General features: G+C 46.2%; 1 protein-coding gene across 6 annotated transcripts in view; it reads left to right on the top strand.

Annotated features, from left to right (window-relative positions):
• PPFIBP2 (PPFIA binding protein 2) overlaps window positions 1–26,987 on the top strand; it is a 132,268-nt gene that overhangs the window by 66,499 nt on the left and 38,782 nt on the right. For 5 of the 6 annotated variants that reach the window (XM_079787551.1, XM_079787552.1, XM_079787547.1 and 2 more), the window contains 3 exons: window positions 7,169–7,261; window positions 11,202–11,315; window positions 23,377–23,508. In XM_079787551.1, the coding sequence (XP_079643677.1) occupies window positions 7,169–7,261; window positions 11,202–11,315; window positions 23,377–23,508 (339 nt within the window). Of the gene's footprint in view, window positions 1–7,168; window positions 7,262–9,084; window positions 11,035–11,201; window positions 11,316–23,376; window positions 23,509–26,987 lie in introns of those variants that run through there. The other variant, XM_079787550.1, reaches the window with a different exon arrangement.

Raw genomic sequence — 26,987 nt, 5'->3', positions numbered from 1 at the left:
GGCGACATTGACTAGTCTGAGCTTCTCTGCAACTAATGATAAGGTTTCTTTTGGGAGGCCTTAGGCATCCACTAATAATCTCATCTCTAATTAAAATGCAGTGTTTCTCAAGATATGGAAACATACTTTATTTCTTGAGTCTGCTAGCATCCAACTCTCAGTACATGAGGAACTTTCTAAGAATAAACTCCTTTTATGCTTACCCATGGGAGAGGTGGGGGGCAGGATTCAATTGAGATTAGGCTAGTGACCTTGTATAGTCTGAACTGCCCTTTATGTAGAGACTCTGCCCATGCTGGAACCTTGTTGGTCAGTCTACTCTCCATCCTCTCTCTCATTGCTCTCCAGTCACCGAAGCTGATTAACTATCATCATCAACTCCCTGACCCCCAACCATAGAACATCCTGTGCAGCTGCTATAGCAACCTGAAGCCTCTCCCTCCACTTAGAAATGGCTTTAAAAATAGCCCCACCTGTCCTTGCCAGTGTTGCTCAGTGATTGGAGCAGCAGCCCATGCACCAAAGGGTCACAGGTTCGATTCCCAGTCAAGGGCACTTACCTGGGTTGTGGGTTCAATCCCCAGCCCCAATCTGGGCATGTGTGGGAAGCAAACAATCAATGTGTCTCTCCCTCTCTCTCCACCCCCTTCCTACCTCCCTTTCTCTGTTTCTAAAAATCAGTAGGAAAAATATCCTCTGGTGAGGATTAAAAAAATATATAGATCCCCACCTTACTCTGTGGACTGCTGAAGCTGTGCATTAGGCCTGCCCAGCCTTAGCAGTGATAGCATTTTGGGTCTTCTAGAAACAGACCCATAATCTGTAAGCCTTGAGGCACTGTGTTGTCTCTGTTCCCGAGGAATCTCAGTAACATAGCTTGTAAGGCCTGGGGAAGACTTTGATCTGATTAACTCTTGGCTATGTTTTACATTTGCCTCCAACAGATCTGGGTTTTAGAGGCTGAATTCCTTGCATTCAAGATTTTATCCAGCCTTGCCCTGGCTGGTGTGGCTTAGTTGATTGAGCGTCTGTTGCGTCCACCAAAAGGTCACCAGTTTGATTCCCAGTCCGAGCAAGGTTGTGGACTTGGTCCCCAGTGGGGGATGTGCAGGAGGCAGCCAATCGATGTTTCTCGCTCCCTCTCCACCTCCCTTCCTCTCTCTCTAAAATCAATTTAAAAATATATTTTAAAAAAATATTTTGCCCAGGCCTCTTGAGAGCAAAGCTTTGATAGGGGCAAAGGTAGTTTAGCTTCAATAATGTTGACTAAAGTTCCTGAGGTATTGACAATATACATATAAAGAGAACTCCCCATCCTAATTTAGTTCTGTGATACAAGAGCGGAAGCATGTTGCACTGTGGCATTTCTTCCGTCAAAATGCAAGAGGACGTGAAAATGTGTCTCTCAGTCTCTTTACAGATCTCTTAGTCCCTCACAGTATCCATAGGTAATTGGATTATATAGTCAGAAGCTCTGACTGTGGGAAGTTTTGATGAGAAGATTCATTTTCCCTCTGTCATATTTGTGGAAATAACCATCAAAACAGAAGAGGAAATTTGATCAAATAGATGAGTAACCCAGTTTAGTACATTAGTTGTCCAATGGACAGGTCTAGCCTAGGGACTACCATCATTGGTTGAATGAAAATGACCATTTTATTATTTATACTAGTGGCCTGGTGCACAAAATTCATGCACATTAAAAGGGGATTAATTAGAGGAAATATTTTAATATTGCTATTTGCCCTTTCTCTATAATAGAAGTGTCAGAGATGAAAGAAAATTAGTAAAATGTGTATAAAAATCTTCCTCCTGTCAGAATCTGGGGTGCGCCGTGGGAATCAGAGCCAAGTCCCCGCCCACCTGCGGCACCTCAAAATCACGCGAGACCCAGACTCACCTAGCCCCACCCCCATTGGGCGAGATCCAGACCCAGCCGGCCCCACCCTTCTCAAGCCCTGCCAGGTGGGAGGGTGCAGCCTCAGTTCCCCTGTCAAGCCCTGCCGGGTGGGGGGCATAGCCTCAGGGCCCCGGTCAAGCCCCGCAAGGCGGGGGGTACAGCCTCAGGTCCCCCAGCACACGCTGGATGGGGGGGGGCGCAGCCTCAGGTCCCCCAGCAAACCCTCAGGACCCCGGCCCAGTGCTGGGGCGGGGGGCGTGGCCTGAGGTCTCCTGTTAAGCCCCGCTGGGCAGGGGCGCATCCTGAGGTCTCTGGCCTGGCGCCGGGTGGGGGGTGCGGCCTTAGATCCCCTGTCAAGCTCCACCAGGTGGGGGGCGCAGCCTCAGGTCCCCTGCCCTGGCCCAGCGCCACGCAGCCTCAGGTCCCTGCTGATTGCTCGTTAAGGCTCATTACGGGAACTCGGCCTCCGCTGTGGGTGCAGCCATCTTGTGTTACGGAAACCTCCGCTTTGGGCACCACCATCTTTGTGATGGCGTGATGGTAAATTTGCATATTCCCTCTTTATTATATAGGATTCATCAATGGAATGAGCATTCTCAATAGCATAGAATAGGGTAGAAATTTTCCTTTAAATACACTTGCCATCTCAGAGTGGGGAGGAATGGAAATTTAGGATGTAGCTTCCTTCCGAATTCAATTTGACTTTCTCTCATCTGTGGATAGCTGGCTTGCTTCTCTTAACCTGACTTCATACATGGAGCTGGGCAACCACTCTATCACTGACTTACCCAACAGAGAATATGTCTAAGATTTTTCAGAGACTCCCAAACCTAGAATCACTCAGGGACCCAGATGTATGGTCTCAGTATTGATCCAAGAATTCTACTACTGCAGTTCCACTGATAGAATTAAGGAAGCATGCATACCCTCTGACAAAGCAAATTCTTCTTAAAGTAGGGCAAAACAGTGCTGTGTTCCAACCATGTCTTTTGAAACACATTTCTGAATAATTGGAATGGCATTTACATAACCACGTGGCCTTTTATGCCTTGATAACATACTGTTTTGCAATCCAAAAATGACAACAGGAAATGATTGAACTTGTTGCCCAATTACTTGAACAAGGAGTTATACATTTATGTACCTCAACTCAAATCCTCACTTTGACTGATGGATGTTAGCATTCAACAAGATGATTCTAAGACAATCTTCTTGGCACTGTTCTCAGATGCTTTCCAGGTTTTTCTTCAAGTGGAGGTGGCATTTTATTTTGGCCTGTGCTCTGCTGTTGATGGCAGTTTTGTTAAGATGTCAGTCTCATCTAGATTGTGAAGACATGGCTCTGTATTTCACCAAAAGCCACTTTTATCTGGAACATTATCTCTGTTTCACTGGTGTTTAATACCTTTCAAAAGCTTGCTAGAGAACAGCAGTGATTTGGGTAGACTGTATGAGAGGAAGATGCTAGGACAATGATTTGGGATGAGGGAGGGACCTTTCTGCTATGAGCATCACTGTGATCTGGGCCAATGTGACTGGCTGAGAGGCAATGTGCCCCTCAAGTCTGTTATGAGAGGAATAAAGTACCAGGCACCACTATTTTAGATTCTCAAACAGAGCTTCTAGACATTAAAGTACATTTTAATTACTCAAGAAAATAAACATTTTTTCTAAGAAACTCAAATATTATGGTTAAGATAAAAGATCATCTTTACCAAACCTCCCATCCCCAGCTTTTTGTCATCTAGACACTTCCCCAGAGCACTGTTAAGTTTTGTTATGTAACCTTCCAAACACTTAATCTATTGATTTTCATATAGATAGCAACACCTATGGGGTTGTATAGTGTTGTTTTCTAGTACCACAATCTATTATGCATCTTGATATTTTAACTAATATGTCTTACATTTTTATAATGGTCCATACATATCTACCTCGTGTTTTTAAAAATTTTTTAAATTGATTGATTTATATGAGAGAGAGAGGGAGAGAGAAACGTCCATTTGTTCCATTATTTATGCATTCATTGGATATTCTTATTTGTGCCCCGACTGGGGATCGAACCCACAACTTTGACGTATCAGAACAACACTCTAACCAATTGTGCTACCCAGCCAGGGCTTTACTTCATGTTTTAAAATGCTGCAAATTGTCTATAATATGAATAACCCACAGTTTATTTAGCCACTCCTCCAATAATGGACATTTAGGGTCAGACAAAATTTTCAAACCTTATTTTAAGTCAATTTTCATTTAATCTTAATATATAAAGCAAAATTGGTATTTGATCTGCTCCTCAGTTAAGTTATAATAATAGAAAGCTTATCAATTTAGTACGTGGTAATGTGGGCAAATTATCCATTTGTGCCTTGTTCATACACTTGTGCCTCAGTTCCTTTACCTGTAAAATGGGAATAAAAACAATACCCAGCTCATGGAGTTGTGGGAAGAAGTTCATGTATGTCAGGTGCTCTCAACAGTGCCTGGCACATGTGAACAGTGCCTACATGCTTGCTATGTGTTTACAGCACTGTGCTTGGACCACATTGTATTGGTCTCCACAGACTTGCTTTGGCCTTTGGCCCATATTAACCCTTAACCTATTTAGAGGACATCACAGGAAAGCGTGAGTTCTGGGCTTGGTTTACTGTGAAGATATTATCGTGGATGCTGTTTTTCCCATTTCACAATCTCTGTGAAAATAAGAGGCGTTCCTCCCTTCCTCAGGGGTAGTTGTGCTTCTCCCAGGCAGTTACTGTGACAGTACTCTACTGCTCTGTGCCTTTTTATTCATCACGCTCCCCTTTTTCCATTGACTGCGAGGGTGGATTTGGATTTTTGTATCTACTTCTAGTCTACCATGTGCTGTAGATTCGACGGCATGCATGTTGTTTGTATACGAACTGAACTTACGATTGAAATCATCTTTCTTACTCTTCCATTTTTTTTCAACTGGTGAAAATAGCTGCCTCTGGGTGAGTGTACGGGTTGACCTTTTGTTGTGATGAAGAACCTGCTGCACCCCTTGGGACGGAGGCACGGTTGGCGCCCTGACTTGCTGGAGTCTTGCAGGCATTTTCCCTTTGGTCTTCTCTCCTTCACCTCCTGCTGGAGAAGTGGCAGCTGCCCGTGCTGGGCGGCCCCGTGCACATGCCGACTTTGGCACTGGGTTGGACATGCAGAGCTTCCCGTGGGTGCCGGGGTCCTTTCCTATTTTCCCCACCCCCTGAACATCACCAACATGTCAGTTCTCTGACAGAGGGGGCCTTTGGCCCGCTGTTGAGAATTATTTTTCTCTCTCTTCTTGTAAGACTCTGAGGAAATGTAGGCTATAATTATATCCCTAAATACTAGTCAGAGAGCTTGACCATGTGAGGACTGGAATATGAATTAATGTAACAACAATAAACTGCCATCAACACAAAGAAGCCCTTTGTGATTGTGAAAGCCCTTTGTCTATGGTGTGAAAGAGCTTCCATAACAATGAACAAGATGCGGACTGCAGAGAGCTGGTGCAAAAGGCAGTGGTGTGGCAGGGCCTTGGGCCCTGACTGGCCTGAGCCTGGCACAGCCGCCCTGGGAACTGGCCCCTGTGCTGGCCCTCCCCCTGCATCTTCCGCACTGCCAGTGCTTCTCTCCCAGTGTGACTCCTGCTTCAAAGCAGAACGCTTGGTCCCTGTTTCTGTTCTAGGGCCCGGCCTGGCTCTGCCATCTGCCCTTTCCCACACCTCCCATCCCAGCGTACTGGGGAAGGGGTGGGGCAAGGGAAGAAAGAGGTGCCCTTTCTTAATGGAGGGGGGTTGGAAAGCCCATTCTGAAGGTTGGAATGTGGGGAAGTGAGCTTTGGAGAAGGGAACCAGCTCCAGTCCCGTGCGCCTGGGCTCCTCACTGACTCTTTTGCACAATCATGACCTTCCTCTGGGGCACAGGTAATGTGTCTCATGAACATTGGAGCTTCCATTTCTCTGGAGCAGCCCAGATGATGATTGTCACTTCCCCATTTAGCAATAGCACCTACTTTTTCAGACTGTCAGGCCCCTGGATGGCCGCTGGTGGGCCTCTGGTTTCGGCCTTTCATTCAGCACCGAGGGAGGGAGTGTTTGGTGGCAGTGGGCCAGGTCTGTTGCATTAGCAGCTCTCTCCCTCCTCCCCGCCACACCCAGGTCAGGCACACCCTGAAAGTCACTCCAGCTCCATCTCCAGCTCGGCGCATTTTATGAGATTCTGCCTCTCCTCTGCCATTTCTAATCTTTTCCCCTTTCCTCTGTTTTCCATGGTTTCTGGCTTCTTTCCATTTACTGTGTTTTCTCTGCTTACCCCTCTGAGAGCCCTCGGGGTTATTTAGGTTCTCTTCAAGATGTTTCATCGTAGCTTGCTTCTCTCAGCTCTAGCTTTGTAGAAACACAGTGTGGCCTGGTTGGTGTGGCTCAGTGGTTGAGTGTCGACCCAGGAACCAAGAGGTCGCTGGTTTGATTCCCAGTCAGGGCACATGCCTGGGTTGTGGCTCAATCCCCAGTAGGGGTTGTGCAGGAGGCAGCCAATCTATGAGAGTTTCTCTCTCATTGGTGTTTCTATCTCTCTATCCCTTTCCCTCCCTCTGTTTCTAAAAATCAATAAAAACATAGGTTAAAAAACACACACACAGTGTACCAGCATGGCTGCCAGAGCCGTAATCAAGGGGTGGGATTGGCCATCTCTGGGACAGATGTGTGAGTAGGTGAAGGACCTTGCAGTTGGCGTCCCCTGTCCTCCATGCTCACTGTGATGCTCAGAACGGACCTCCATGCTGGGAGGTGTGCCTTGGCTCAGGAGAACCTGGCGTGAGAGTTGAGAGATACCAAGATCTCTGCAGGAGTTGTTCCCACATAGTTCCTTGGTGAACAGTATGAGCTTCCTGGGCTCCTCACAGAGTAGAACCACATTGCTGTTGGTGCCTCTGGCAGGCTGTGCCTCCAGCTAGACCAGACCCAACACATCCAGTCAAGTCGGGCACCACTGGGTCTGGAGCTCCACGGAGGCCTTCCTGGCCAAGGGTGAGGTCATCTGAGGGGGTGGTTTTGCCAACTTTCAAAACATACCCATCACCAGTATCTGGTCCGGTTCTCTTTGTCGTAGTTTTGGAATCCTGTGGTTTCCTGTTCAGGTGGGTGGTTTTGCACATATAAACAGTGCAACTGTCCACACAAATTGCATACTTCATTTGGAAGTTGGTAAGATGTTTTTCTAATCTTTTAAGTACATCCTTTTTCTTTTCCCCCTTCTCTTTAGTCCCAGGTAAATCACCACGGTGCTGCTAATAATGAAACATACCAGGAACGCTTGGCACGTCTAGAAGGAGACAAGGAGTCCCTCATATTACAGGTGGGTTCTTTTTGGTGGGAATCGCATATCCTATTACCTCCAACTCTGCAGCTGCCCTAAGTGGGAGAGAAGCACAGGGATTATCTCTGTAGGGTTTATTTTGCTCCCAAAGTAAATGTTTTTAGAAAGACGTTTCCTGAAACACAGCAGAAAGTAACTGGGGGCACAATTTCACTCTGGACTTGGCTTCGGGGGACTGTGAATGTATTCATTTATTCATCATGGACTACCGAGCACCCACCTCGATATGCTGGAAGCTCTGTGGCCAGGCTGGTTAATGGGGCCTTACCTTCTAGGAGCCCAGGAGTCTTGCAAGGATGATAAACTGTGTCCTCATGTCACTAATGAAACAGCCATGACTGATCCGGGCCTAAGGGTGCATGTTAATGGGATCAGGCCCAAATAATCTGGAGGTGGATCTAGACTTGAACTTTGAGGCCAAATCCCTAGATGGTAACATGGAGTAATAAACCTTTGATGACTCTCTTGCTTCAAAGGGAGGAACTCCAAAACTCTTCCTGGAGATAGTCAAAGGAACACTTTCAGTTCTGAAAGCAAACATTCCTTGGTAGGACAGAAAGGTGAGCGTTCTTGTGGGAGGCCTATTGCGGTGGCAGGGGCTCTCCGCTCTGCTAGCTCTCAGCTGCACGGATCGAGCATCAAGGTCTGATGTGCATTGATGTTTGGAGAATAATAGGATTAATATCCCAATCTTAGTTTTTTTAAAAGCCCAAAAAGTGCTGAACAAGACTGGTAATGGAATGGAGGAGGGGGCATGTAGGGTTCTGAGCCTCCCTCCCCGCTGGCCCCCCAGATTGTGGGCTTTAGCCTAGAGCCCTGGAGTTAGCATTAGAGTTAAGAGGCTGCAGTATGTTTGTTTGTTTTTAAATATTATTTTACCTTATTTCTTGTATGCATTTCACTTCATTTTATGAATGTGAGAATAATAAATGATTACTTTAGAAACTTTGGAACAGCAAAAAGAGTTTAACGTTTTGGCCTTTTATCCCAGCCTTTTTTATCCTGTCCTACCCCTATCTTAAATAATTAAGCTCAAACCAATTACACAGTTGCACAGGTGTTTTTTTTTTCTCCCTTCACTTCATTGATTTGGTTCATTAAAGAATATTTGAGTGTATACAGCTTGGTAGACACTGGTTGCAGGTGCCGGGGAAGCAGGAGCGAAGGAAACAGATTAAGTCAGTCCCTGTGCTCAAGCTTCCATTCGTGTGTGTGTGTGTGTGTGTGTGTGTGTGTGTGTGTAGACAGTAAACCAATACACAAAATGCTTCAGGTGGTGATAAATACTATGGAGAAAAATAGAGCAGGGTAAGGACTGTGTAGTCAGGCAAGACCTCCCCTGACAGGAGGACACCTGCCTGGAGTTAGCGGGGAGCCACTTGGGTGCCTGGAGGAAAGCACATTCCAGGCCAAGGAAGTGGTGGGTCCAGCACAGGCCCTGGGGTAGGGGTGTGCTCAGTGTTTGGGACAGAACAGGAAGGGGCCATGTGACTTGAATTGGTGACCTGCAGGGGGCCTGTTGGGAACTGCCTTCAGAAAGGTACAAAGGCCAGATTATATAGCCCATTAGAGCACAGACGTTTTGAGGAATGTGTAATTTGAAATGCCACCCCAATGAGATGATTAATGAAAGAGTGTCCAGTTTAAAATTTTGTAGCAAACACTATGAAATTGCAAACTTTTGAACCAGAAACCTTCATGGCTGACATAACACATTCCTAGTTAGAGGATTACATATTAATAAAAGTCCTGTGTGATCATCTCTTTGATGTGCATGTTGTTGTTTTGTGTGTGTTGTGTTTGTTTGTTTTTTAACTTTCAAATTCTTGAATAATCTTTGTTTAAATAATTGTAACACAATTGGAAACCTGCTTATTAGGAAAGTCAGAGTGGATCCCGGCGATTTCTGTTCTGCCTGGAGCTTGTGGACAGACTTTCAGAGTTGCTCTCCCATCATCACCGCTGTCCAGTGGCCCCATGGGGTCCATTAGACAAACCCCAGCATAGCAAGGCCTCTTGCTTAGACTGAATTCTTTGAAGCCCTTGGCCCATCTTTTCCTGGGTTTACTTGTAGAAGAACAAGGGGAACCACACAGAATCAAATACTTTATTTCTAGGATTAGTTAAAAACAAAAACAAAATTGTTTATCTCTTTATTAGAGTTCTGAAGGCAAGGCGTTTCTTTTCTTTTTTACCTTTGTATCTCTCCCAGTGTCTAAAATCATGCCTAGCATGTAGTAGGGGCTCAAAAATATTTGTTTTTATTACATAAAGGTTACATTCTAAGATCTTTCTACTTCTTGTCCTAATTTTCTACACCTCTCCATTCGTAATTCTGAGTAGGTATTGAGGTTCCTCAGGACCCTGCAGCCCTGTGTGTCTTGAGTCAGACGTGCAGCTGAGCTATGAGCTATGGAATGCTACAGACCACATGTCATTCCTTAGGGTACCACCAGTGCATGGCCCCAAGGCCCAGGGCGTGGTGCAGACTTTAGGTGTTAATCCTCATAGCAAGATTAACTGGAACACATCCTTCCCAAACAGAAACTCTGGGAGCCAGGCCCAAAGACCACCTCCTGGAATCCTACCCTTTTGAAAGGAGAGGTGGTAGTTGGGAAGGCCAGACTGATGATGCTGTTAGGCAGTAAAGATTCAAAAACAAAAAGCCCCACAAAAGGTTTATGTTTAAAATGGGCCTGGTTAACAGAAGGTGCTCGTTGTTGGATTATAATTGAAATGTTAGCACACCATGCCTCAATATGTTTCAATAATTCAGTAATCACTCTGGACCATCAAAATGGAAAGCTTAAAGCAGCCATATTAATTTAGATTCCTTCCTCTGTAAGGGGAGCTTTATAATTCATGAAGTTTGTTTAAACACTCCTGAATGAATTCACATGAACTCTTTCCTGCTCCAGCTCTTGTTCCTTTACAGGCTGAGAAGCCATTTAGGATCGTCTAGGTGTAAACAGCAATGACTCAGCCATCACTGAAAAGCCAAATGGGTCTAACGGATCTCCATTTACCAGGCATTGATTGCTTTGTTTTGGGGAGATCACCCATTCCATTTCTTCACCTTCCTGGTCTGAGGCACCTGCTAGTTAAGAAAAAGTAACAAAAAGAAACTGATCCTGAGACAGTGTGCTAACAGAGCAGGCTAAAGACATCCTTTCCGTATATATTTAGGGTATTGATTTAAATAATTTCTTAAAATTGTATTTTTCTAATTAATGCCACTAAATATTGTCAGTGTTTTCCAGAAAGATGCCCCATTTCCCTGCCACTGTATGTGCAGTGTGGCTTGTGGATATTTATGACTTAAGAGTTGTGTTTTGGCCTGTGAAGCACAAAACCCTTTCTGGAGCCAAGTTTTGTCAGCGCTAATACATGCCCTTTGCGTCCCACATTCCTTAATCGCTTCAGAACACTCGCCTGATAGGTGAGCAGCCCTCACACCCTATGAGAGAGGTGAGGTCATTGGTTAGTCTCCACACAGCTTGGACTGCTCTTCCACGTGAGGTGGCAGGAACCCAGGCAAGCCAGCCTGCTGTGCCTGGAGGTGGCAGGAACCCAGGCAAGCCAGCCTGCTGTGCCTGGAGGTCGGGGCCGCCAGAGGGATCTCTGGAAGAGGAATTAGAGCCAGAGTTCAGCCCAGAGGCAGCTCTTGTGACCGCTGGGTGTTTTTCTCTTGAGCCTGTCAAGAGCAGGAAACGCGACCAAGGCTATTGAGACAGCTGAGACTCCCTGGCCAGGTAAGAAACCGGGAGTTTCCTTCGTCCAGAACTCTTCCCCGACCTGCCACCCATCAAGCAGAAAAGTCAGTCTTCCTATGTGAGGATCAGTGGCTTCAGGGCTCACCTCCCGTGGGGAGCTATTCCTGCCCCTCCCTCCATCACCACTGCTTTATTTCCCCCACCAGGTGAGTGTCCTCACAGACCAAGTGGAAGCCCAAGGAGAGAAGATTCGGGACCTGGAGGTGTGTCTGGAAGGACACCAGGTGAAACTCAATGCTGCTGAAGAGATGCTTCAACAGGTAAGGGTGACGGGGCTGAAGGCCCTGGGGTTCTATGGGACTTCAGTGTTCAAGCCCCTTTCTGTGTCGGGTTTAAGGCTCCTGCTTTTCCATCCTTCCTGGAGGTGGGATTGGCTGCTCAGTGTGTGGTGTTAATTCAGCAGGTGAAACCAGCCGGAACATTGAGCATTGCAGAGCAGGAGGGAGGTGGGGAGGGAGAGGGAGGGGCGGGGCTGGCCGGCCATGAATAACCTGTTGGGCTGGTTAGACAGATTCCCAGGCAGCACTTTCTCCAGGTCTGGTTTAGGGAAGGAGCTCTCTGTTGGCAAAGTCACCCTCATACTATCACGTGAACCCCAGCTTGACTGCAGGTAGCATGTGGGGTTTTAGAAAGCCAATTGGTTAGCTTATTTTTGTGCCCGTTTCCCAATCATTCTTCCCCTTCGAACTCTTGTGTAGTCTTCTTTGATGAAATGTATTACATAAATAATACTTTAATATAATTTAATACACACCAAGATGAAAAATAAAATTAGCTGTTCTCCTCCAGTCAAATAAATCTCTGAAATGTCTTCTCCTTATTTTCTTTTGGTCCTTCTTGTTACGTGTACATATAATTTGCAGAACTCTGTTCAGCACCATACAGTGTAGTCCTCAGATTTTGTATGCTTCACATCATAGGTTTTTTTTTTCCCTCTTGAAATTTTTCTGTGGAGTTGTCTTTACTGTCATTTATAAATATGTGAAAGTATCATAATTAATTGACTCTTCTACTCTTGAACAGTTTCAACCTATTGTAAATAATGAGCTACGATTTTTAGGAAGAATATTGAATTTTTATCAAAAGTCTTTTTAGAATCTCTTGAGGAGCTATTTAGAAATTTTACTTTATGAAATATGTTAATATAGCTACTTAGTAGGTTTCCTCAGCTTGCATCCTTCTTGCATTTTCAGTTACTTTGAGAACTAAACCATGACTAAAGTTTATGGGAGCATGCTTTGCAGCTCCTGGTCTTGTACTGGCATATAAAGGGTGCTCTGATGCTTGCTAATTAAACAAGGAAAGTCAGTTCCTTCCTATGAGGGGGTTTGATTAGATGACCGCTGGCAATCTTTCCCCCAGAGCTCTAATTTTTTTTATCAGCATAAAATTAAAATTGTTCAGAGGCCTTGACTCTGACCTTTGGTCTCAGGATAAACCTCTCAGCTCCCAGGTGTCTCCAGCGTTGTTTGAGTGTGCTTTTAAATGTTTTTTAAAAAGTCAAATGGCTTTATAAAAAAATGAGTTCCAGCAGCTCACAGGCTGTTACTAGTTTGTTATTTTTTCATTGCTGATGAATAAGTTACCACATTCTTGGCTCCATTTGATTTTCTGTTTCAATTGTGTGCCATTTCTCTTGCTCATCCTACTCCCGGAAAATCTGAGGAGTATTTTTTCTATTTATTTTTTAAAGTTTTGACTTTTTCCTTTAAAAATCCAGGAAAGCCCGGTTGGTGTGGTTCAGTGGTTGAACGTTGACCTATGAACCAGTGTGGGGCAGGCAGGAGGCAGCTGATCAATGACTCTCTCTCATCATTGATGTTTCTATTGCTCTCTTCCTCTCTGAAATCAGTAAAAATATATTTTAAAAAATAAAAATAAAAATCCAGGAAAGAAAATAAACCCATAGAAAAATCTCAAATGGCAGAAAAGCATTTTCTCAAAGAGTACGTTGAACAACCCACTAGATTGTATTTTCAAGGCTGCACAAGGTGTGGTTGGGTGTGGGGTTGAGGTGGGAAGACCATGGAATATTATAAAAAAAAAATACAAACAAACAAAAAAAAGACAGTTAAAAAAAAAAATTGGACGTGAAAGGGAACCTGTCACGAAATTGTCAGGAGGTGGGTGTTTCAGGAAGGCAGGGCCTGGCAGGTAACCAGGCATCGGAGGTCATGGCTGCAGGGAGGTCCCTGAGTTCTCTGCAGCCGCCCCAGCTGCTCTTCCAGGACTGCCCTGCACCCCTCTCTGTGGTGGTGCTTCTGCCTCCTTGTCAGAGTCTCCATCTAAGCAGTCACGCTGGTTCCCAGCACCACCCCAGGGAGTCTGTCTTGTCTGTCTATAGACTGGGTTTTAGAGTTTTGAAAAAGTCTTAAGCTCAGTCAATACCCCTATATGTCCAGTGTATTCTGAATCTTTCTTGTGTGCTATGGGTTTGGTGACAGGCATGTGGTTTGCATATACCAACGAGTTGGATTCTTTGACTTGGTATCTTTTGGAGTATAGTTCTTATTAGCTACCTCTAGGATTTAAAGATCTTCCTGAATTTAGCCATAACTTCCCCTCATAGCTTTCATTGCATTCTTTCAGGAGTAAAATGAAAGGAGTGTGGAATACTCCTTCCTTGGCAAATTCTGGGCTCATGTCATAGGACACATATGCACCTCAGCTCTCACTCCTGTGTTTGCTGGACATGGTGGTGCCTGAGCTTGAGATCTTTGAGTTCCCCGCTCCAAATCCCAAACTGGAAGTTCATGCTTTCCCGAAATCTGCTGCGTGCTGACTGAAAAGACACTTCATTCGTGCAGCACAGCGCTGATGCGATGCCATTGGTGGTTTGGAGTATGCACATGTGTCTTCTGAGCTGGGGGCAGGAGAGACTTGCCTCATTTACTGTGTTATCCTGGACTGCAGGGCCCTCGGTTTCTGGTGATAGGAGCAAGAATGCCTCATGGCCTTGAGGCAGAGAACGGAGGCAAACAATTGCCCATTTCTTCCAGTCCTCAGAAACCATCCCTGCCCTGAGCCGTGCCTGGCCTCCTGCTCCAAGGCCTGCGGAGCTCTGAACAGTTTCTTTCAGGGTCATAGTCTGGGCCTTCTGACTGCCCTTGGCACTGCTCCCCGGGGGCATGCTGTTCCGGGCGCACGGAGTGTGTCCTGCTAAAGGAGGCAGCTGCTACTCAACTCTAGCTGACTGCCCATGTGGGCCCAGTGTGGCTAGATAGTCCCATTTCTCACAAGCAGCTGGACATCCAGATTTAAAGATAAGTTTCTGTTTTAAAAATGACTAATTTAAATGGGGGAAAAAATACTGTTTGAACCACATGATACATGTGGCTAAGCCTGGCCCACAGACCTCTAATCTGCAACCTCCGCTCTAGACTTTGTCCCCTCCACTGGCTGGAATAGCACTCGGGGGACTCAAGGAAACCCAAACCCAACCAGCATAGGCCAGGCCCTGTGCTTACAGGGGCTGCAAATCCCCACTGAGCTCTCTCTCCCCACAGCTGTTCTCCTGACCAAAGACAGCCTCCCTCCTGGAGCCCCAGGGGAAGGAAGAGTGTTCCCCGCTCAACTCATGAGCCATGCTCCCCGCAGCCTGGCCCAGCCCAGACCCTGCTAAGTCCTGATCTCTCCATTCCCATCTGTTTTCTTTTCTGCATTAATCCATCCAGTGTCCAGAAATCAGAAAGAGAGAACATGAAGACCTTGGAGTTAGATGGGCCAGCCAGGACCAAACCGAATCAGCATAGGGGCCCGTCCACATGGGCAACACATAGATTATGGACACAAGTTAAAGCTAATTATTACTTGTCTGCAACCCGATGCAGGCTGGGAACGAGGCAGCTGCATCATCTCTTGGGACTGACTAGGAAGCACCTACTCAGATATAGCCTCAGACTCACTGAGCATATCGGGATTTTCTGGGGAACCTTCCCCATTAGGAAGAGACATTTCCCAGGAAATGTACAGCTGGGTCTTCAGGGGTCCACAGCCCAGTTCAGTTTTCACAGATCTGGGATGGTCTGGGTACAGAGCTCACGGGGCTGACCCTTGCCCTCTGTTCCCTGAGCAAGTCAAAGCATTGTCCAGCTGCACCTCTGAGTCCTGCACACGGGGCTGTGCCAGCCCGGGTCCCAAAACAGCACCCTGGGAACACAGGCGTGGGCTAGTGCCCCCCTCCTGTGACCAGCTTCACTGGCAACAAAATCTGTCACAGGGAGCATTCCCCATGGTCTGTTGATGTAGTTGAGGTCCCTGGTGACTTTCTCTGAAGTAGCCTCCGTGGTTCTCTGGAATCCAGAAGGTTCCTGCACAGCAAGCTCCTCTGCCTCCCCCAGGGACTCTCTCCAGAGGGGATGATCTCAGGAAGGAAGCTGATGCTCTTCACTGGGTAAGAGGTTTTGACGGAGCTGGCAGCCAAACGCGGCACTTTGCAGAGACTGGCCATCTAGGATGTCATCGGTGTCAAGAGCAGAAACGATATTCAGTGTCAAAAAGAAGACAGAGTAGGGAAGCCAAGTGGAGAAGAAGAAAGGATGCAGATCTCCTAGTGAGGACATAACCCAGCTGTGGGGAAACCTTGAAGGCCACCAGGCTCTGACTCAGTCCTCCTGCCTGACCTACAGCTCCAGGCGCTAGGCAGCCTTATTGTTTTGGCTGCCTTTTAGGAGAGGTGCAGAGAGTGACAGATTTAGAGGACTGGGAGTCAGGGGGCATGACTTTCTGTAGGTTCACCACTTGTTGTTAATCTGGAAAAGTCAATGAACCTGTGTTCTTATTTACAGAGAATGGGGTGACAATATGGACTCCAGGTTGCCCGCCTCTTACAGCCATGGTGCAGTTATTCCAGTTTTGTTAAAACTGAGCACAATGGTCTGTGTGTCAAGACACTGAGCAGAGGACACGGGGCCTGAGACACAGGCCCGGCTCCTGCCCTTGAGGCGACTGAGGGAGCAGTGTACCCAGACGTGTGAGCCCAGCAAAGTCTCCACAGGTCCCGCTGACCGATTTCCCAAAAGCACCTTTAAGGGGGCATTTCTGTCTCAAAAAGAACATTAAGCAGAGCCATGGACATGGTCCTGTGCGGCTCAGGTCTGTCTGGGGAGGCGAGACACTGGAGTCATGAGTGAAGAAAACAGGGTTTTGACAGTTATTCCCGAAAATCCCCCAGGAGATTATGAGGCAGAAGTAACTGTGTTCCTCTAGTTTTTCATTTGCCATTGGCTCTCCAGACCACAGTGTGAAGTAGGTGCTTTACCCCTTGTGACAGGTCAGGGAGCGCAGGTTGTGAGAAAGGATTTCATCAGCGGGAACTGATCAGGATCCAACTCAGGTCAACGACAAGCACCTCTCTGCACCGTGTTGATCATGCACGAGGCTCCCGGCAGGGCCTGGGCCTCTTATTCCAAAGGGCAAAGGACACATTTTCCCTTTCATGTCTTTCCACTCTGTCCTTGCCTTCCGGTTTCAGATTGCCGGTCTGGCCCAGTCCTCCGTCGCCGGTCAGTAACTCCCGGGTAGTGTTCCACACTTAAAGACGGAGGTAATTGTTTCAAGATGTAGCCCTTGAAGGAGAGAACCAGTTGAAAGGCAAATTCTTTTTATCAGCTCTAGTCAGAAACAGCTTTGGAAACAGGAAGTGACGATTTGCTCTGAGATGTCAGCTTTTTTTCATCTCCAAGAAAGGAGATATACTTGCCCTTCTGGAAGAAATTACTGGTAGTGGTGAAATGAGAGGGGGGAGTGATCGTTTTGTTCACTGGTTTTTCTTAAAGTTTCATTACCCAGTTTTATGGTCCTTCAGAGTAAGAAAAACAAAACACCCGCCTACCGATCCCTTTTCTTGCTCATTTACACAGGTTGAAACAATTGGGAGAGCAGAAGCCAAGGCTGCATATGAAGCCTGCCTGTTAGTCTCCAGCCCCCTCCCCTCCCCTCCCCTCCCCTCCCCTCCCCTCCCCTCCCCTCCCCTCCCCTCCCCTCCCCTCCCCTCCCCTCCCCTCCCCTCCCCTCCCCTCCCCTCCCCTCCCCTCCCCTCCCCTGACATTACTGTGGCTGTATGACCCCAAGAGATTCCCCACAGGGCCTTGCCCCGCAGGTCTGAGCAGAGGCCAAGCCTTGGTTCTCCAGACAAGCAGGCTGGATCCAGAGATAGATAATCCCAGTCTTGGGCTTGAGAGCTAAGGCACCCAAGACTTTTTCTTAAGGGGGAGACAATAAAAGAAGCCATCAAAGGAGAAGGAGAAGAAAAAAAAGAAAGGTCAGAAAACCCAAAAGGAAGGAAGTGGCAGGGAGTAGCTTGCACTGATGAGTGGAGGAAGGGAGAGTCGGTGGGGAGCTGAGATGTGTAAGTTACATCTGAAACTGTCCCCAGAAGCAGAATGTTTCTGTGGCCTACCTGGTGGAGGCAGGAGTGGCTGGCAGGCATGCAGGCAGGCATCCTATCAAGAAGTGACAGGCAGGTGAGGAAGAGGCAACAGGGCAGATCATTCTTTCTAGAGCTTGGGGAGGGAGGAGACAGACAGAGACGGCATTCACACACCACCACACAGAGCAGGCACTGGCCTGGTGAGCGCTCACAGGAGTCGGTGGTGGTTGCTCGAGGGGAAGGCCAGGTCAGGGGGGAAGGTTCTTTCAAATGTCAGAAATCTGATCATGTTTCTTGCCTGAGAAATAGAGGCTGATGGTGAGGGAGAGATTAAATGCCTGTCAGAGTGGATGATTAATGGTCCTACCCTAGAGTAGCACGGACTTGCTGGGAACTTCCTGGAAGGCAGCACAGAGGTGAAGGAGAGCTTAGGACCATGTGAGCAGGCGTCATTCCGAGTTACCAGCCGGAGGGAGGAACAGGACCAGAACGCAGAGAACAAAGGCAAATGCCACTGGTTGACCGGGGACGGAGTCTGAAGTGTCATCGAGCTGTGTGAGGATGGCATGAAGGGTGTAGAGACTGAGAAGTGGTCAGCAACAGGAAGGTGGGTCCGATGGGGCAGTTCAGGAGCCAAGACTGCAATCACTGTGTTTTTTAATGTGTGCTTTTTATGTGCAACCTGGAAACTTCCTGGGTTAGGGAACAGTTCTTAAAGGTGGAAGAGCCTGACTGAGGAGTTGGCTCTGTGCAGTCCTCTTAGACTAACCTTGGAAAGGAGGTATGGCTGGCTTTCTCTAAGACCTGAGTGTAAGATGTATGAATGAGAGACGATTCTGGGAAACTTTGAAATAGAAAAGATGTAAGTTCAACAAGTGATCAGATAATTAAAAAAAAATATTTCCAGTAAATGTGAGGAGAGGTTATTTGAGGAGAGGAGGGGGATAGGGTGGGGTTTAGGGATTGAGAATGGAAAAGATTTGGAATGTTCTCTGAAAGGAACCAGCCAGAGATGAATAGAAGTTTTGCCAGGCAGTATTGGAAGATCAGCTGTAATTAAATAGCAACAGCTGTAATTAAATAGCATACATTTGTATGGAAACCAATTGGCATCATTAAATGCCTTTTACCAGCGATCCTCAGGCCATGGGGAGTGGAAACATGGACAAAGGGCTTTGAGGTTTAGCTCAGGCTGGCCTCTGATAACGCAAATGCCCCTCAGGTCTAGGGGCTTCAGGGATGAGCTGGACGAGGGGTGTTCTGCTGCTGATATTATACAATTGCAATGACCTCAAAGGTGTAGAGAGGATAAGGAGGCAAATATTGCCTAAAGGAAGTTGGTAATCTAGGAAAATAGAGGGTTATTAAGTAACTAGCAGCCACCGAGGAAGAAATTAAAGATTACAGGAGTAAATGGGACAGTTGAAAGGTTAGAGGATTGTGGCCAGAAGAGAGAATTTCTGAGGTGAAGATTTTAGAAGCAGAGCAAACGCATTCCGGACAAAGATGAGGGCCAGGCTGTGGCCATACCGCTGAGAAACTGAAACAAAGTGGAAGCAAAGCCTGCTGGTGCTGAAGCCAAGAAACTGTATACTAGAGTGAAGCCAGCGTGGGTACTGAAAGGAAGACAAAGAAGGGTGTTGAAGCTACTGAGGAGATGGAATGTGCCCAGAGTAGGTAGAGAAACTTGATCAAAAGCCAGTGTGACCAGGTGACTATATTGGGTTCTAGGTACTTGAGGAGAATGTGACATTACTGAATGCGCTGCCTTAGAAGAGGAGGGCACACCTAGACCATCAATAGGGACAAACAGTGGTCTGGAAGTAGTCTCAAACTTTCAGGGGGGGTGGGGGGAAGGGACTCTGTACCTTGGGTTGTTGGAGCAGAATGGTCTTCACCTGACAGATTAGGGAGGATGTGTCAAATGGGGTGAAAGTCAGGAGCAGTTAAGACTGTAGGGTGGTTAAATCCTATTAAGACACATAAGACAAAGGATACAGTACATAATAGTGGCTGAAGGCCATGTGTGGCCTGGAGATGGGAAAGTGGAGCTGGACAGGGATAAGCCTGTTGAAAGCTGATTTTGAGTTCAGAGCGAGGAATAGTATGTATGTATGTATGTATGTATGTATGTTTGTTTGTATTTATTTATTAAAATATGTTTTTATTAATTTCAGAGAGGAAGGATGAGGGAGAGAGAGATAGAAACATCAACGATGTGCCGAAACCGGTTTGGCTCAGTGGATAGAGCGTCGGTCTGCGGACTGGGGGGGTCCCAGGTTCGATTCCGGTCAAGGGCATGTACATTGGTTGCGGGCACATCCCCAGTGGGGGGTGTGCAGGAGACAGCTGGTCGATGTTTCTCTCTCATCGATGTTTCTAGCTCTCTATCCCTTCTCCCTTCCTCTCTGTTAAAAATCAATAAAATATATTTAAAAAAAAAGAAAGAAAAGAAACATCAATGATGAGAGAGAATCATTGATCAGCTGCCTCCTGCATGCCCCACACTGGGGTTCGAGCTTGCAACCCAGTCATGTACCCTGACCAGGAACCCAACCATGACCTCTTCATTCATGGGTTGATGCTCAACCATTTAGCCACACCGGCCAGGCGGGACAGTATTTATTAATGACAAAGATGATGGGTGATGATAATGAAAGGTAGAGGTCACTCTAACAGACATAAGCTGGGAGAAAGTAAATGAAAGTTTTGTTATTAACAGAGTATATGAAATTAAGCAGTCCCAGGTTTCTAATGAAAACTTACGTGTGTCCAACTGGAATGTCCACGTGGAATGTTAGCGTGACCAGTTGGAGCACTGGCATGACCAATTGGAATGCTATTGGAACTTTAGTGAGACCAATTAGAATACTATCCTCATCAGCTGGAATGCTGGTGTGACCAATTACAGCCTGGCAGTAAACTAGCTAGAGGGATTTTGACAATGATGGAAATAGATTGGAATCTTAGCTTTCAAGAGAGATACATTCTGAGTTGTTGTTGTTTTTAATCCCACCAAGGCAGTAGTTTGAATGCTGGTTAGTAGACAAACTGTATACTAGTAAATGTCATCTTAGGATATTCAAGTACTCAGCAGGTTGTTTTTAACTCTCAGATCCTAGGACCTTGGTATCTGGTAGATATTTAAAAATGTATTTGTTGAATAAATTATTAAGGTCTAATGGAAGAATATTTTCTGCTCTCAGCACTCCAAAGCAACATTATCATCTCATGGAGCTTGATTTGTAGAATTGCTCCTTCTAACCTTGGCATTGGTGTCTGGGAAGCTTATGTACACATTCTAGTCCAGGGGTCCTCAAACTACAGCCCGCGGGCCACATGCGGCCCGCTGAGGACATTTATCCGGCCCACCGGGTGTTTTTGCCGCCGCTGCCTGTCCTGCTTAGCAGCCGACTTAGCAGTGTGCATAGGAATTTGTTCATAGTTTTTTTTTTTAAACTATAGTCCGGCCCTCCAACGGTCTGAGGGACAGTGAACTGGCCCCCTGTTTAAAAAGTTTGAGGACCCCTGTTCTAGTCCATTGTTAGCTGTGTATAGAACTTTAACGTATGACTCTAATACCAACGATAACTCTGGCTTCAATTTCTTTTCCTACCTGCTTTAGTTTTTACGATTTATTTATTTATTTTTTTTAAATATATTTTATTGATTTTTTACAGAGAGGAAGAGAGAGGGATAGAGAGTTAGAAACATCGATGAGAGAGAAACATCAATCAGCTGCCTCTTGCACACCCCCTACTGGAGATGTGCCCGCAACCAAGGTACATGCCCTTGACCGGAATCGAACCTGGGACAATGGAGTCCGCAGGCCGACGCTCTATCCACTGAGCCAAACCAGTTTTGGCACGATTTATTTTTTAACTTGAATTATATATTTGTGCAAACTGCCTGAAGTAATTTTTAGAATAAGCAGGTTGGTGAAAGGATAGAGAGCTAAACCTAGAATTATGAGGTGCTGGAGGCAGGGAGAATTATGAAGAGGTGGAGGAAGAGAGGGAGGTGGGGAAGAAGGAGAAGGAGGTAGGGATGAGTGGGAGGTGTGGGGGAGGATTTCATCTAAGTTACTTGACCCAGAAAATGCCATTGTCTTCACCCAGAGAAAAACTCTTTAGGGCCTTAACACCAGGCACTAGTGAATAATACATACTCAACAACATCTTATCTTTTTGAGTGGTATTTCCTGGGCTCAGTAAATATTTGTTGGTTGCCTTTTTTTTCAGCATATATTTTTTATTTCCCTTAAAATTCTTGAACTTCTTCCTCTGTTTGGGAAACAATGTGGTACAGAAATAAATTTGGAGTCAGTAGACCTTGGTTTGAAAATTAACTCTGCTGTTGATTAGCATGTGTCCTTGGCCAAGATAGATCAATCTCTGGACCCATTTCCTCCATCTGTAAACTTGGGATAATAATATTTACTGCCAAATCCCCGGGAGGGTTTATGGAGAGGATGTATGTAAACTACCCAAAAGTGTCTGGCACAGAGGAGACACTCAGTGAATCCAGGCCCCAGGCCCACCCCCCAATTACATTGGACACACTTATCAGGCTGTCTCCTTACCACCAAGCGGCCCGTCATTCTGGCAGGGCTGTGCTGTTGCCTCTGCTCTGAGGGCCAGCTTCTAGTCTGGCTGACCCAGGAAGAGCGGCCTTCTTGGCCCAGGGCTCTGTGAGCTTATTTTGCTGATTTGACTTCTAAATATTCACCCCCTCAGATTAGCAGACAGACAGTTTGTAGCCTGGCTTTCTGCAGTCCCGAGGGCCTTTTAGCCTAGGGAATCATGTATTCAAGTTCAAATTTATCCTGTGTGGTTTGGTTTATGATCTGAGGACAGTTCAGAATATGTGAATTCACAGCTGTTGGGTCGAAATGGTGTTGGGAATCACCATTCTCTTGCTAGGATTGGGCTGTGCAAAGTGTTACAGAATGCTCAGACCATGGAGGGAAAGTGTGTCTTTACCGTCTGCTCATTTCGCCGGCTGCTCTCCTACTTGCCATAGTATGTTCTCCTTCTAGGACCTGTGTATTCAATGTCTGCCATATGCTAGGATTTGGGACCACATGGAACACTGCTTTTTCCAGTAGAGAAATGTGTCGCCACTGGACTTTGGGAAATGCTCCTTTTTTTTGAGGTTCTTCATAATTCCTCGTAATGCTGAGCAGGAGTTTTGCCAGTGACCTTTGTTTTTTGCCTTATTTATGCCTTTAGGTGTATGTACTAATGTCAAGTTGTCTACTACTGTTCTACTGATGGCAGGACTCCCCTGGGGAGTCCTTACAATAAGGAAAGAAGTCTTCTTACTTACGTCACATGGTGGCAAATTGTAATTTTGGTGCGGCCCAGGAAAGTTCCTCTCACATAATCAGAATCTAATAAAATCATCGAGTAAATGCTCATTGAACATCTCCTTTATGCACCAGCTCCTTCTAGAGTCTTTGCCATGAGGTCTTACAATGAGAAGTGTTAAAGACTGCGCTGAAGAGTGATTGAGCTCAGGGGGTTATAGGGATATTTTAGTTTTGAAAAAATATATTGCCATTAGTTTGTTTTTTTGTTTTGTTGTTTTAGTGGAAAAGGACCTGTTGCTTTGCCTTAAAGTAGAGATGAGAAATTTAGTACTTCAAGAGTATGCATTCTTTTTTTTTTTCTACTTGGAAATAATGAATAATGTTTTCTATGGGCAAATATGTTTTTTTAAAAAGTAGCTCACATGTCTGTCATAGCAGAATGGGTAGTGGCAGGGGCTGTGCTATCCCCAAATGACTGGTCATCACTCAGCCCATCCCTACTAGGCTGTGGCTTCCAGGCAGCAGTCTCGGCCCTGTGTTGTCCAGCACACAAGTGAGAGATTGCCTTATGTGCTTATGGAGTAGAGTTGTCCTTATTGCCGTGGAGGCTTATGATTTTGAGATCTGTCTTTTCTTGCAGGAGCTGCTAAGTCGCACATCTCTTGAGACTCAGAAGCTCGATCTGATGACTGAAGTGTCTGATCTGAAGCTCAAGCTGGTTGGCATGGAGAAGGAGCAGAGAGAGCAGGAGGAGAAGCAGAGAAAAGCAGAGGTGAGTGTAACACATTAACTTCCAGGGGGACCCGTACTGTCCTAAGCTCAGAGCAGGGGAAGCTGTCCCGAGGTGGACTCAGACCATCTCATCAATCCCGAGCCTGGCAGCCGCTGGGAGCCAGAAACATCTATGCACTAGAGACACAATGATCTATCTGTTAATACCAAGTTATCAGGTTTTGCTGTGGCTGCAAATTTCAGCAATGCCCAAACCACCCAGTTTTGGCTCTAAGGCTTTGTCCTCCCTCCGGCTGCTGACAAGGATGGAAAAGGAGGCAGTAGTTGGGGGAGGATCAGGCAAGATGTAGAGGGACACGGGATGTCTTCAGTGAACGCCAGGGTAATGGTACGTGGCTGGGATGGAGTCAGCTGCCTCACAGGCCACAGTCACTATATCCAAGGAGTCTGATGTGCACTTCACTAACCCAGGTGGCACTAAACTATGTGCTTCTTTCCTCCTGCTGGGGCCTATGGGTGAGCCCCTGCACAGGCCTCTCTTAGAGAATGTTTTCCTGTTTTTTCGTTTTGTTTTGTTTTTCCAGGCTCCATATGCCATTGGCTAGAACATGCTAGACTCCTTATTTGGATAAAAATTTAGAGAATTTTAGAGTTGGAGCTACTGTATTTAGAGAGACAGCCTGTTTTAACACTAGATAACCATCTCCTGTGTGCCTCTACCTACAGGTCCCTGTGTTCTCACCTGGCAACGTGAGATGTGAAAGGGAGATAGGCTCTAGGTTTAGAAACACCTCGGCTCCGTTACTGGCCTAACTGCTTAATAACCTTAGGAACATCAACAAGTTAGCTACTTAATCTCGCTGCACTTCAGTTTCTTTATCTATAAAGTAGATAACTATGTGAAGTCCACACAAAATCACAAAAGTTGAGTCCCTATTATAGTATCTGCCATTTTGTAGGTAGTTGGTTTATCTTCATCCCCTCCCTCCATGTAGGATCTCCAAAATCTGAAGGTGGATATTGTTTCTTTCTATTAAGTGGCATCGTTATTGTGCACTGACACCTGTCACATTTCTGTGTTTACTGGGTGAACGCAGGTAACTGAGACACGTCTAACATGTGGGGCATATTCCTTGCATTGCTTTTGAGGACATGCTCGTTAGTAAGACGTACAGTTGCCAAAAGAAGGTCTCTCCGTTAAGCTGAGGACAGTATCTGCTAGTGATCAAGAGTGCAGGCTCCTGAATCACATCTCCTGGCTGTAATCCAAGCTTAGCCACTCAGGAGCTTTGTGATCTTAGGCAAGTAATTTGACCACCCAAACCTCGGTTTCTTCTGTAAAAAGGAGATAGTAATACATGCTTCCTGTTTCCTGGGCTGTTCTGAGTAAGGAGTGAGATAATATATGTAGAGTCCTTAGCATAGTGCTGTACACATAGTAACAGCCAGATTTTTTTTTATTCTTTATTGTTGGAAGTATTACAGATGTCCCCTTTGTTTGTTTGTTTTTTTCCCATTGAACCAGCACTGCAAGAAATGCTACCCAGCCAGGTTTTATCCATCATTTACTGACATGTTGTTAAGCATGCTAGCTAGATGCCTCGTTATGTAGACTTACATGCATTATTATATATGACAAAGGTCACACAGACTGAAAGTTCATCTGTGTGAAGTGTTAGTTGAATAGACTCTGCTTCTTAAATATTCACAGAGAAAAAATTAAATTTTCTCCCGGTTCAGAGTTAATTTTACCAATGTTCCAAGATGTGTGGTTACATGTGAACATACATTAGGGCTCTGGGGGAAGAATTCAATAGATTCTGTGAGAAGGTTCCAGGTGGCAGAGATTCAACTCAAAACCACATACATTTTATTTTATTAAGGCGGAAAGGTTATTATGTCACAAAACTTGAGGAGTCCAGGGTTTAAAAAGCCAACAGCACTGGATCCAGGTGACCTCGCAAGGTCATTAGAAACCAGCCTTCGTGTATCACTTGGTTCTGTTTTAGCCTTTTCTCAGAAAGGCTGTCCCCAAGTGGTGGCAGAGATGGCCATCCACAACTCCATCCTAGGAGCCTGCCAGACAGAGATTCTCCTTCTCCAAGGTTCCAGCAGGAGCCCCAGGATTGTGCCTTATTAGGTCAATTTGGGTCACATGCCTGGTCCTGAACCAGCCACTGCAGGGAGCATGCAGCCACCTACGGGTGTGTGCACACCTGAGCACAAAGCGTTAGTACCAAGCCGGGCCGCTCAGCTCCCTCCTAGGGAGACCGGAAGGAAGGAGAACTCACACTTCTGGGCCAAGGACAGCTAACGCAGCCCTTTTACGATTTGCTTTCTTTCTTTCTTTTTGGAAGGATTGTTTTTCAATCTGAGTTTTTTGTTTTTGCTTTCCATTCGGCTCTTCATTTCTGAGGCAACATAGACCCTGAGCTGCTGGCCGCAGTCCTATCAGATAGCAGCCCTTCCCAGCCGCTAGTGCAAACACTCGGTTTCCACCTGGAGGAATGTTTGGGCTGTTCAAACCTGTGATGCTCAGTGGACAGCCCCATGACCCGAAACACGTGTTTTTATTCTTGTGATTCAACATCACCTTTGCTGCTATGCCCAGGACCTCCACAGTCTGCAATGCCAGAGACTTAAACAGGGCAGGGGTGCTGCTCCCGCTGCACTGCTGTCTTGGGCATGGGGCTGTTTATTTTGAACGAGGCATCTAGCTAGCTAAGGTTACCAGAGGTTGTAGTTTCATGAGTAAACGGAACGCTGCTTTCCATTCGGCACACTGCTGTTTTTTCCAGTGTTTAGCCTAAGGCCTGATTGCTTGTGGTTTGGAAAAGGCAGGAACTTTTTTTTTTTTTTTTTGAAGTAGCCAGATTGTAATAAACTCCCTCCATGTAGCTCAGGCTTTATCCTCAAATTCCATTTTATGTTTCCATGAAAAAAGAAAAAAAAAGGGGCGGGGTGTTATTGACAAGAGCATTGCAGACTGTTCTTTCTGTCTGTTCTGATCTCACTCAAAGCCAGCATCCTGCTGCCTGTAGTTGTGGAAGCGATTCCGGATGGTGGTCTGAGGACTGTGAGAGGCAGGTCTCTGGTCAAATGGAGAGAGTCCTGATGGGCCTTGCTCAGGAGTGAGTCAGTGTCTTAAATGAGAGAGGGGCGATTACTCGCTTTCCCGTATTTACTTTATTTTTTTCTTATCAGCCTTTCGCTGATGGTTCTGGGTCATTTCAGGGAATCTAATTTGGATCAGTTAGATTTACTCCTGAAAGGCGGGCTGCAGGAAGGGTGACTGACATGGAAACTAAAAATCAGAATTAAGAGGATGGAACCTGAAAGAAAGAGATCTGGAGGCAAAGGAAGCCCTGGTGGTTCACCATGTCAGAGCCACGCCCTCCAGGGGATCTTCCTTGAGAAGGAGGCGAGCGTCCCTGAGCTTGGGGTGTGGGAACGCCTGCCGCTGGGCCCCTGGGTGGGACCCAAAGGGCTTTGCGAGGAATACCAGGGCAGCCTGTAGAG

The sequence above is a fragment of the Cnephaeus nilssonii genome (genome assembly GCF_951640355.1).
Source record: "Cnephaeus nilssonii genome assembly, chromosome: 13".
Taxonomy (NCBI): domain Eukaryota; kingdom Metazoa; phylum Chordata; class Mammalia; order Chiroptera; family Vespertilionidae; genus Cnephaeus; species Cnephaeus nilssonii.
The sequence above is the reverse complement of the archived record's forward strand: the minus strand, read 5'-3'. Positions and strand labels throughout refer to the sequence as shown.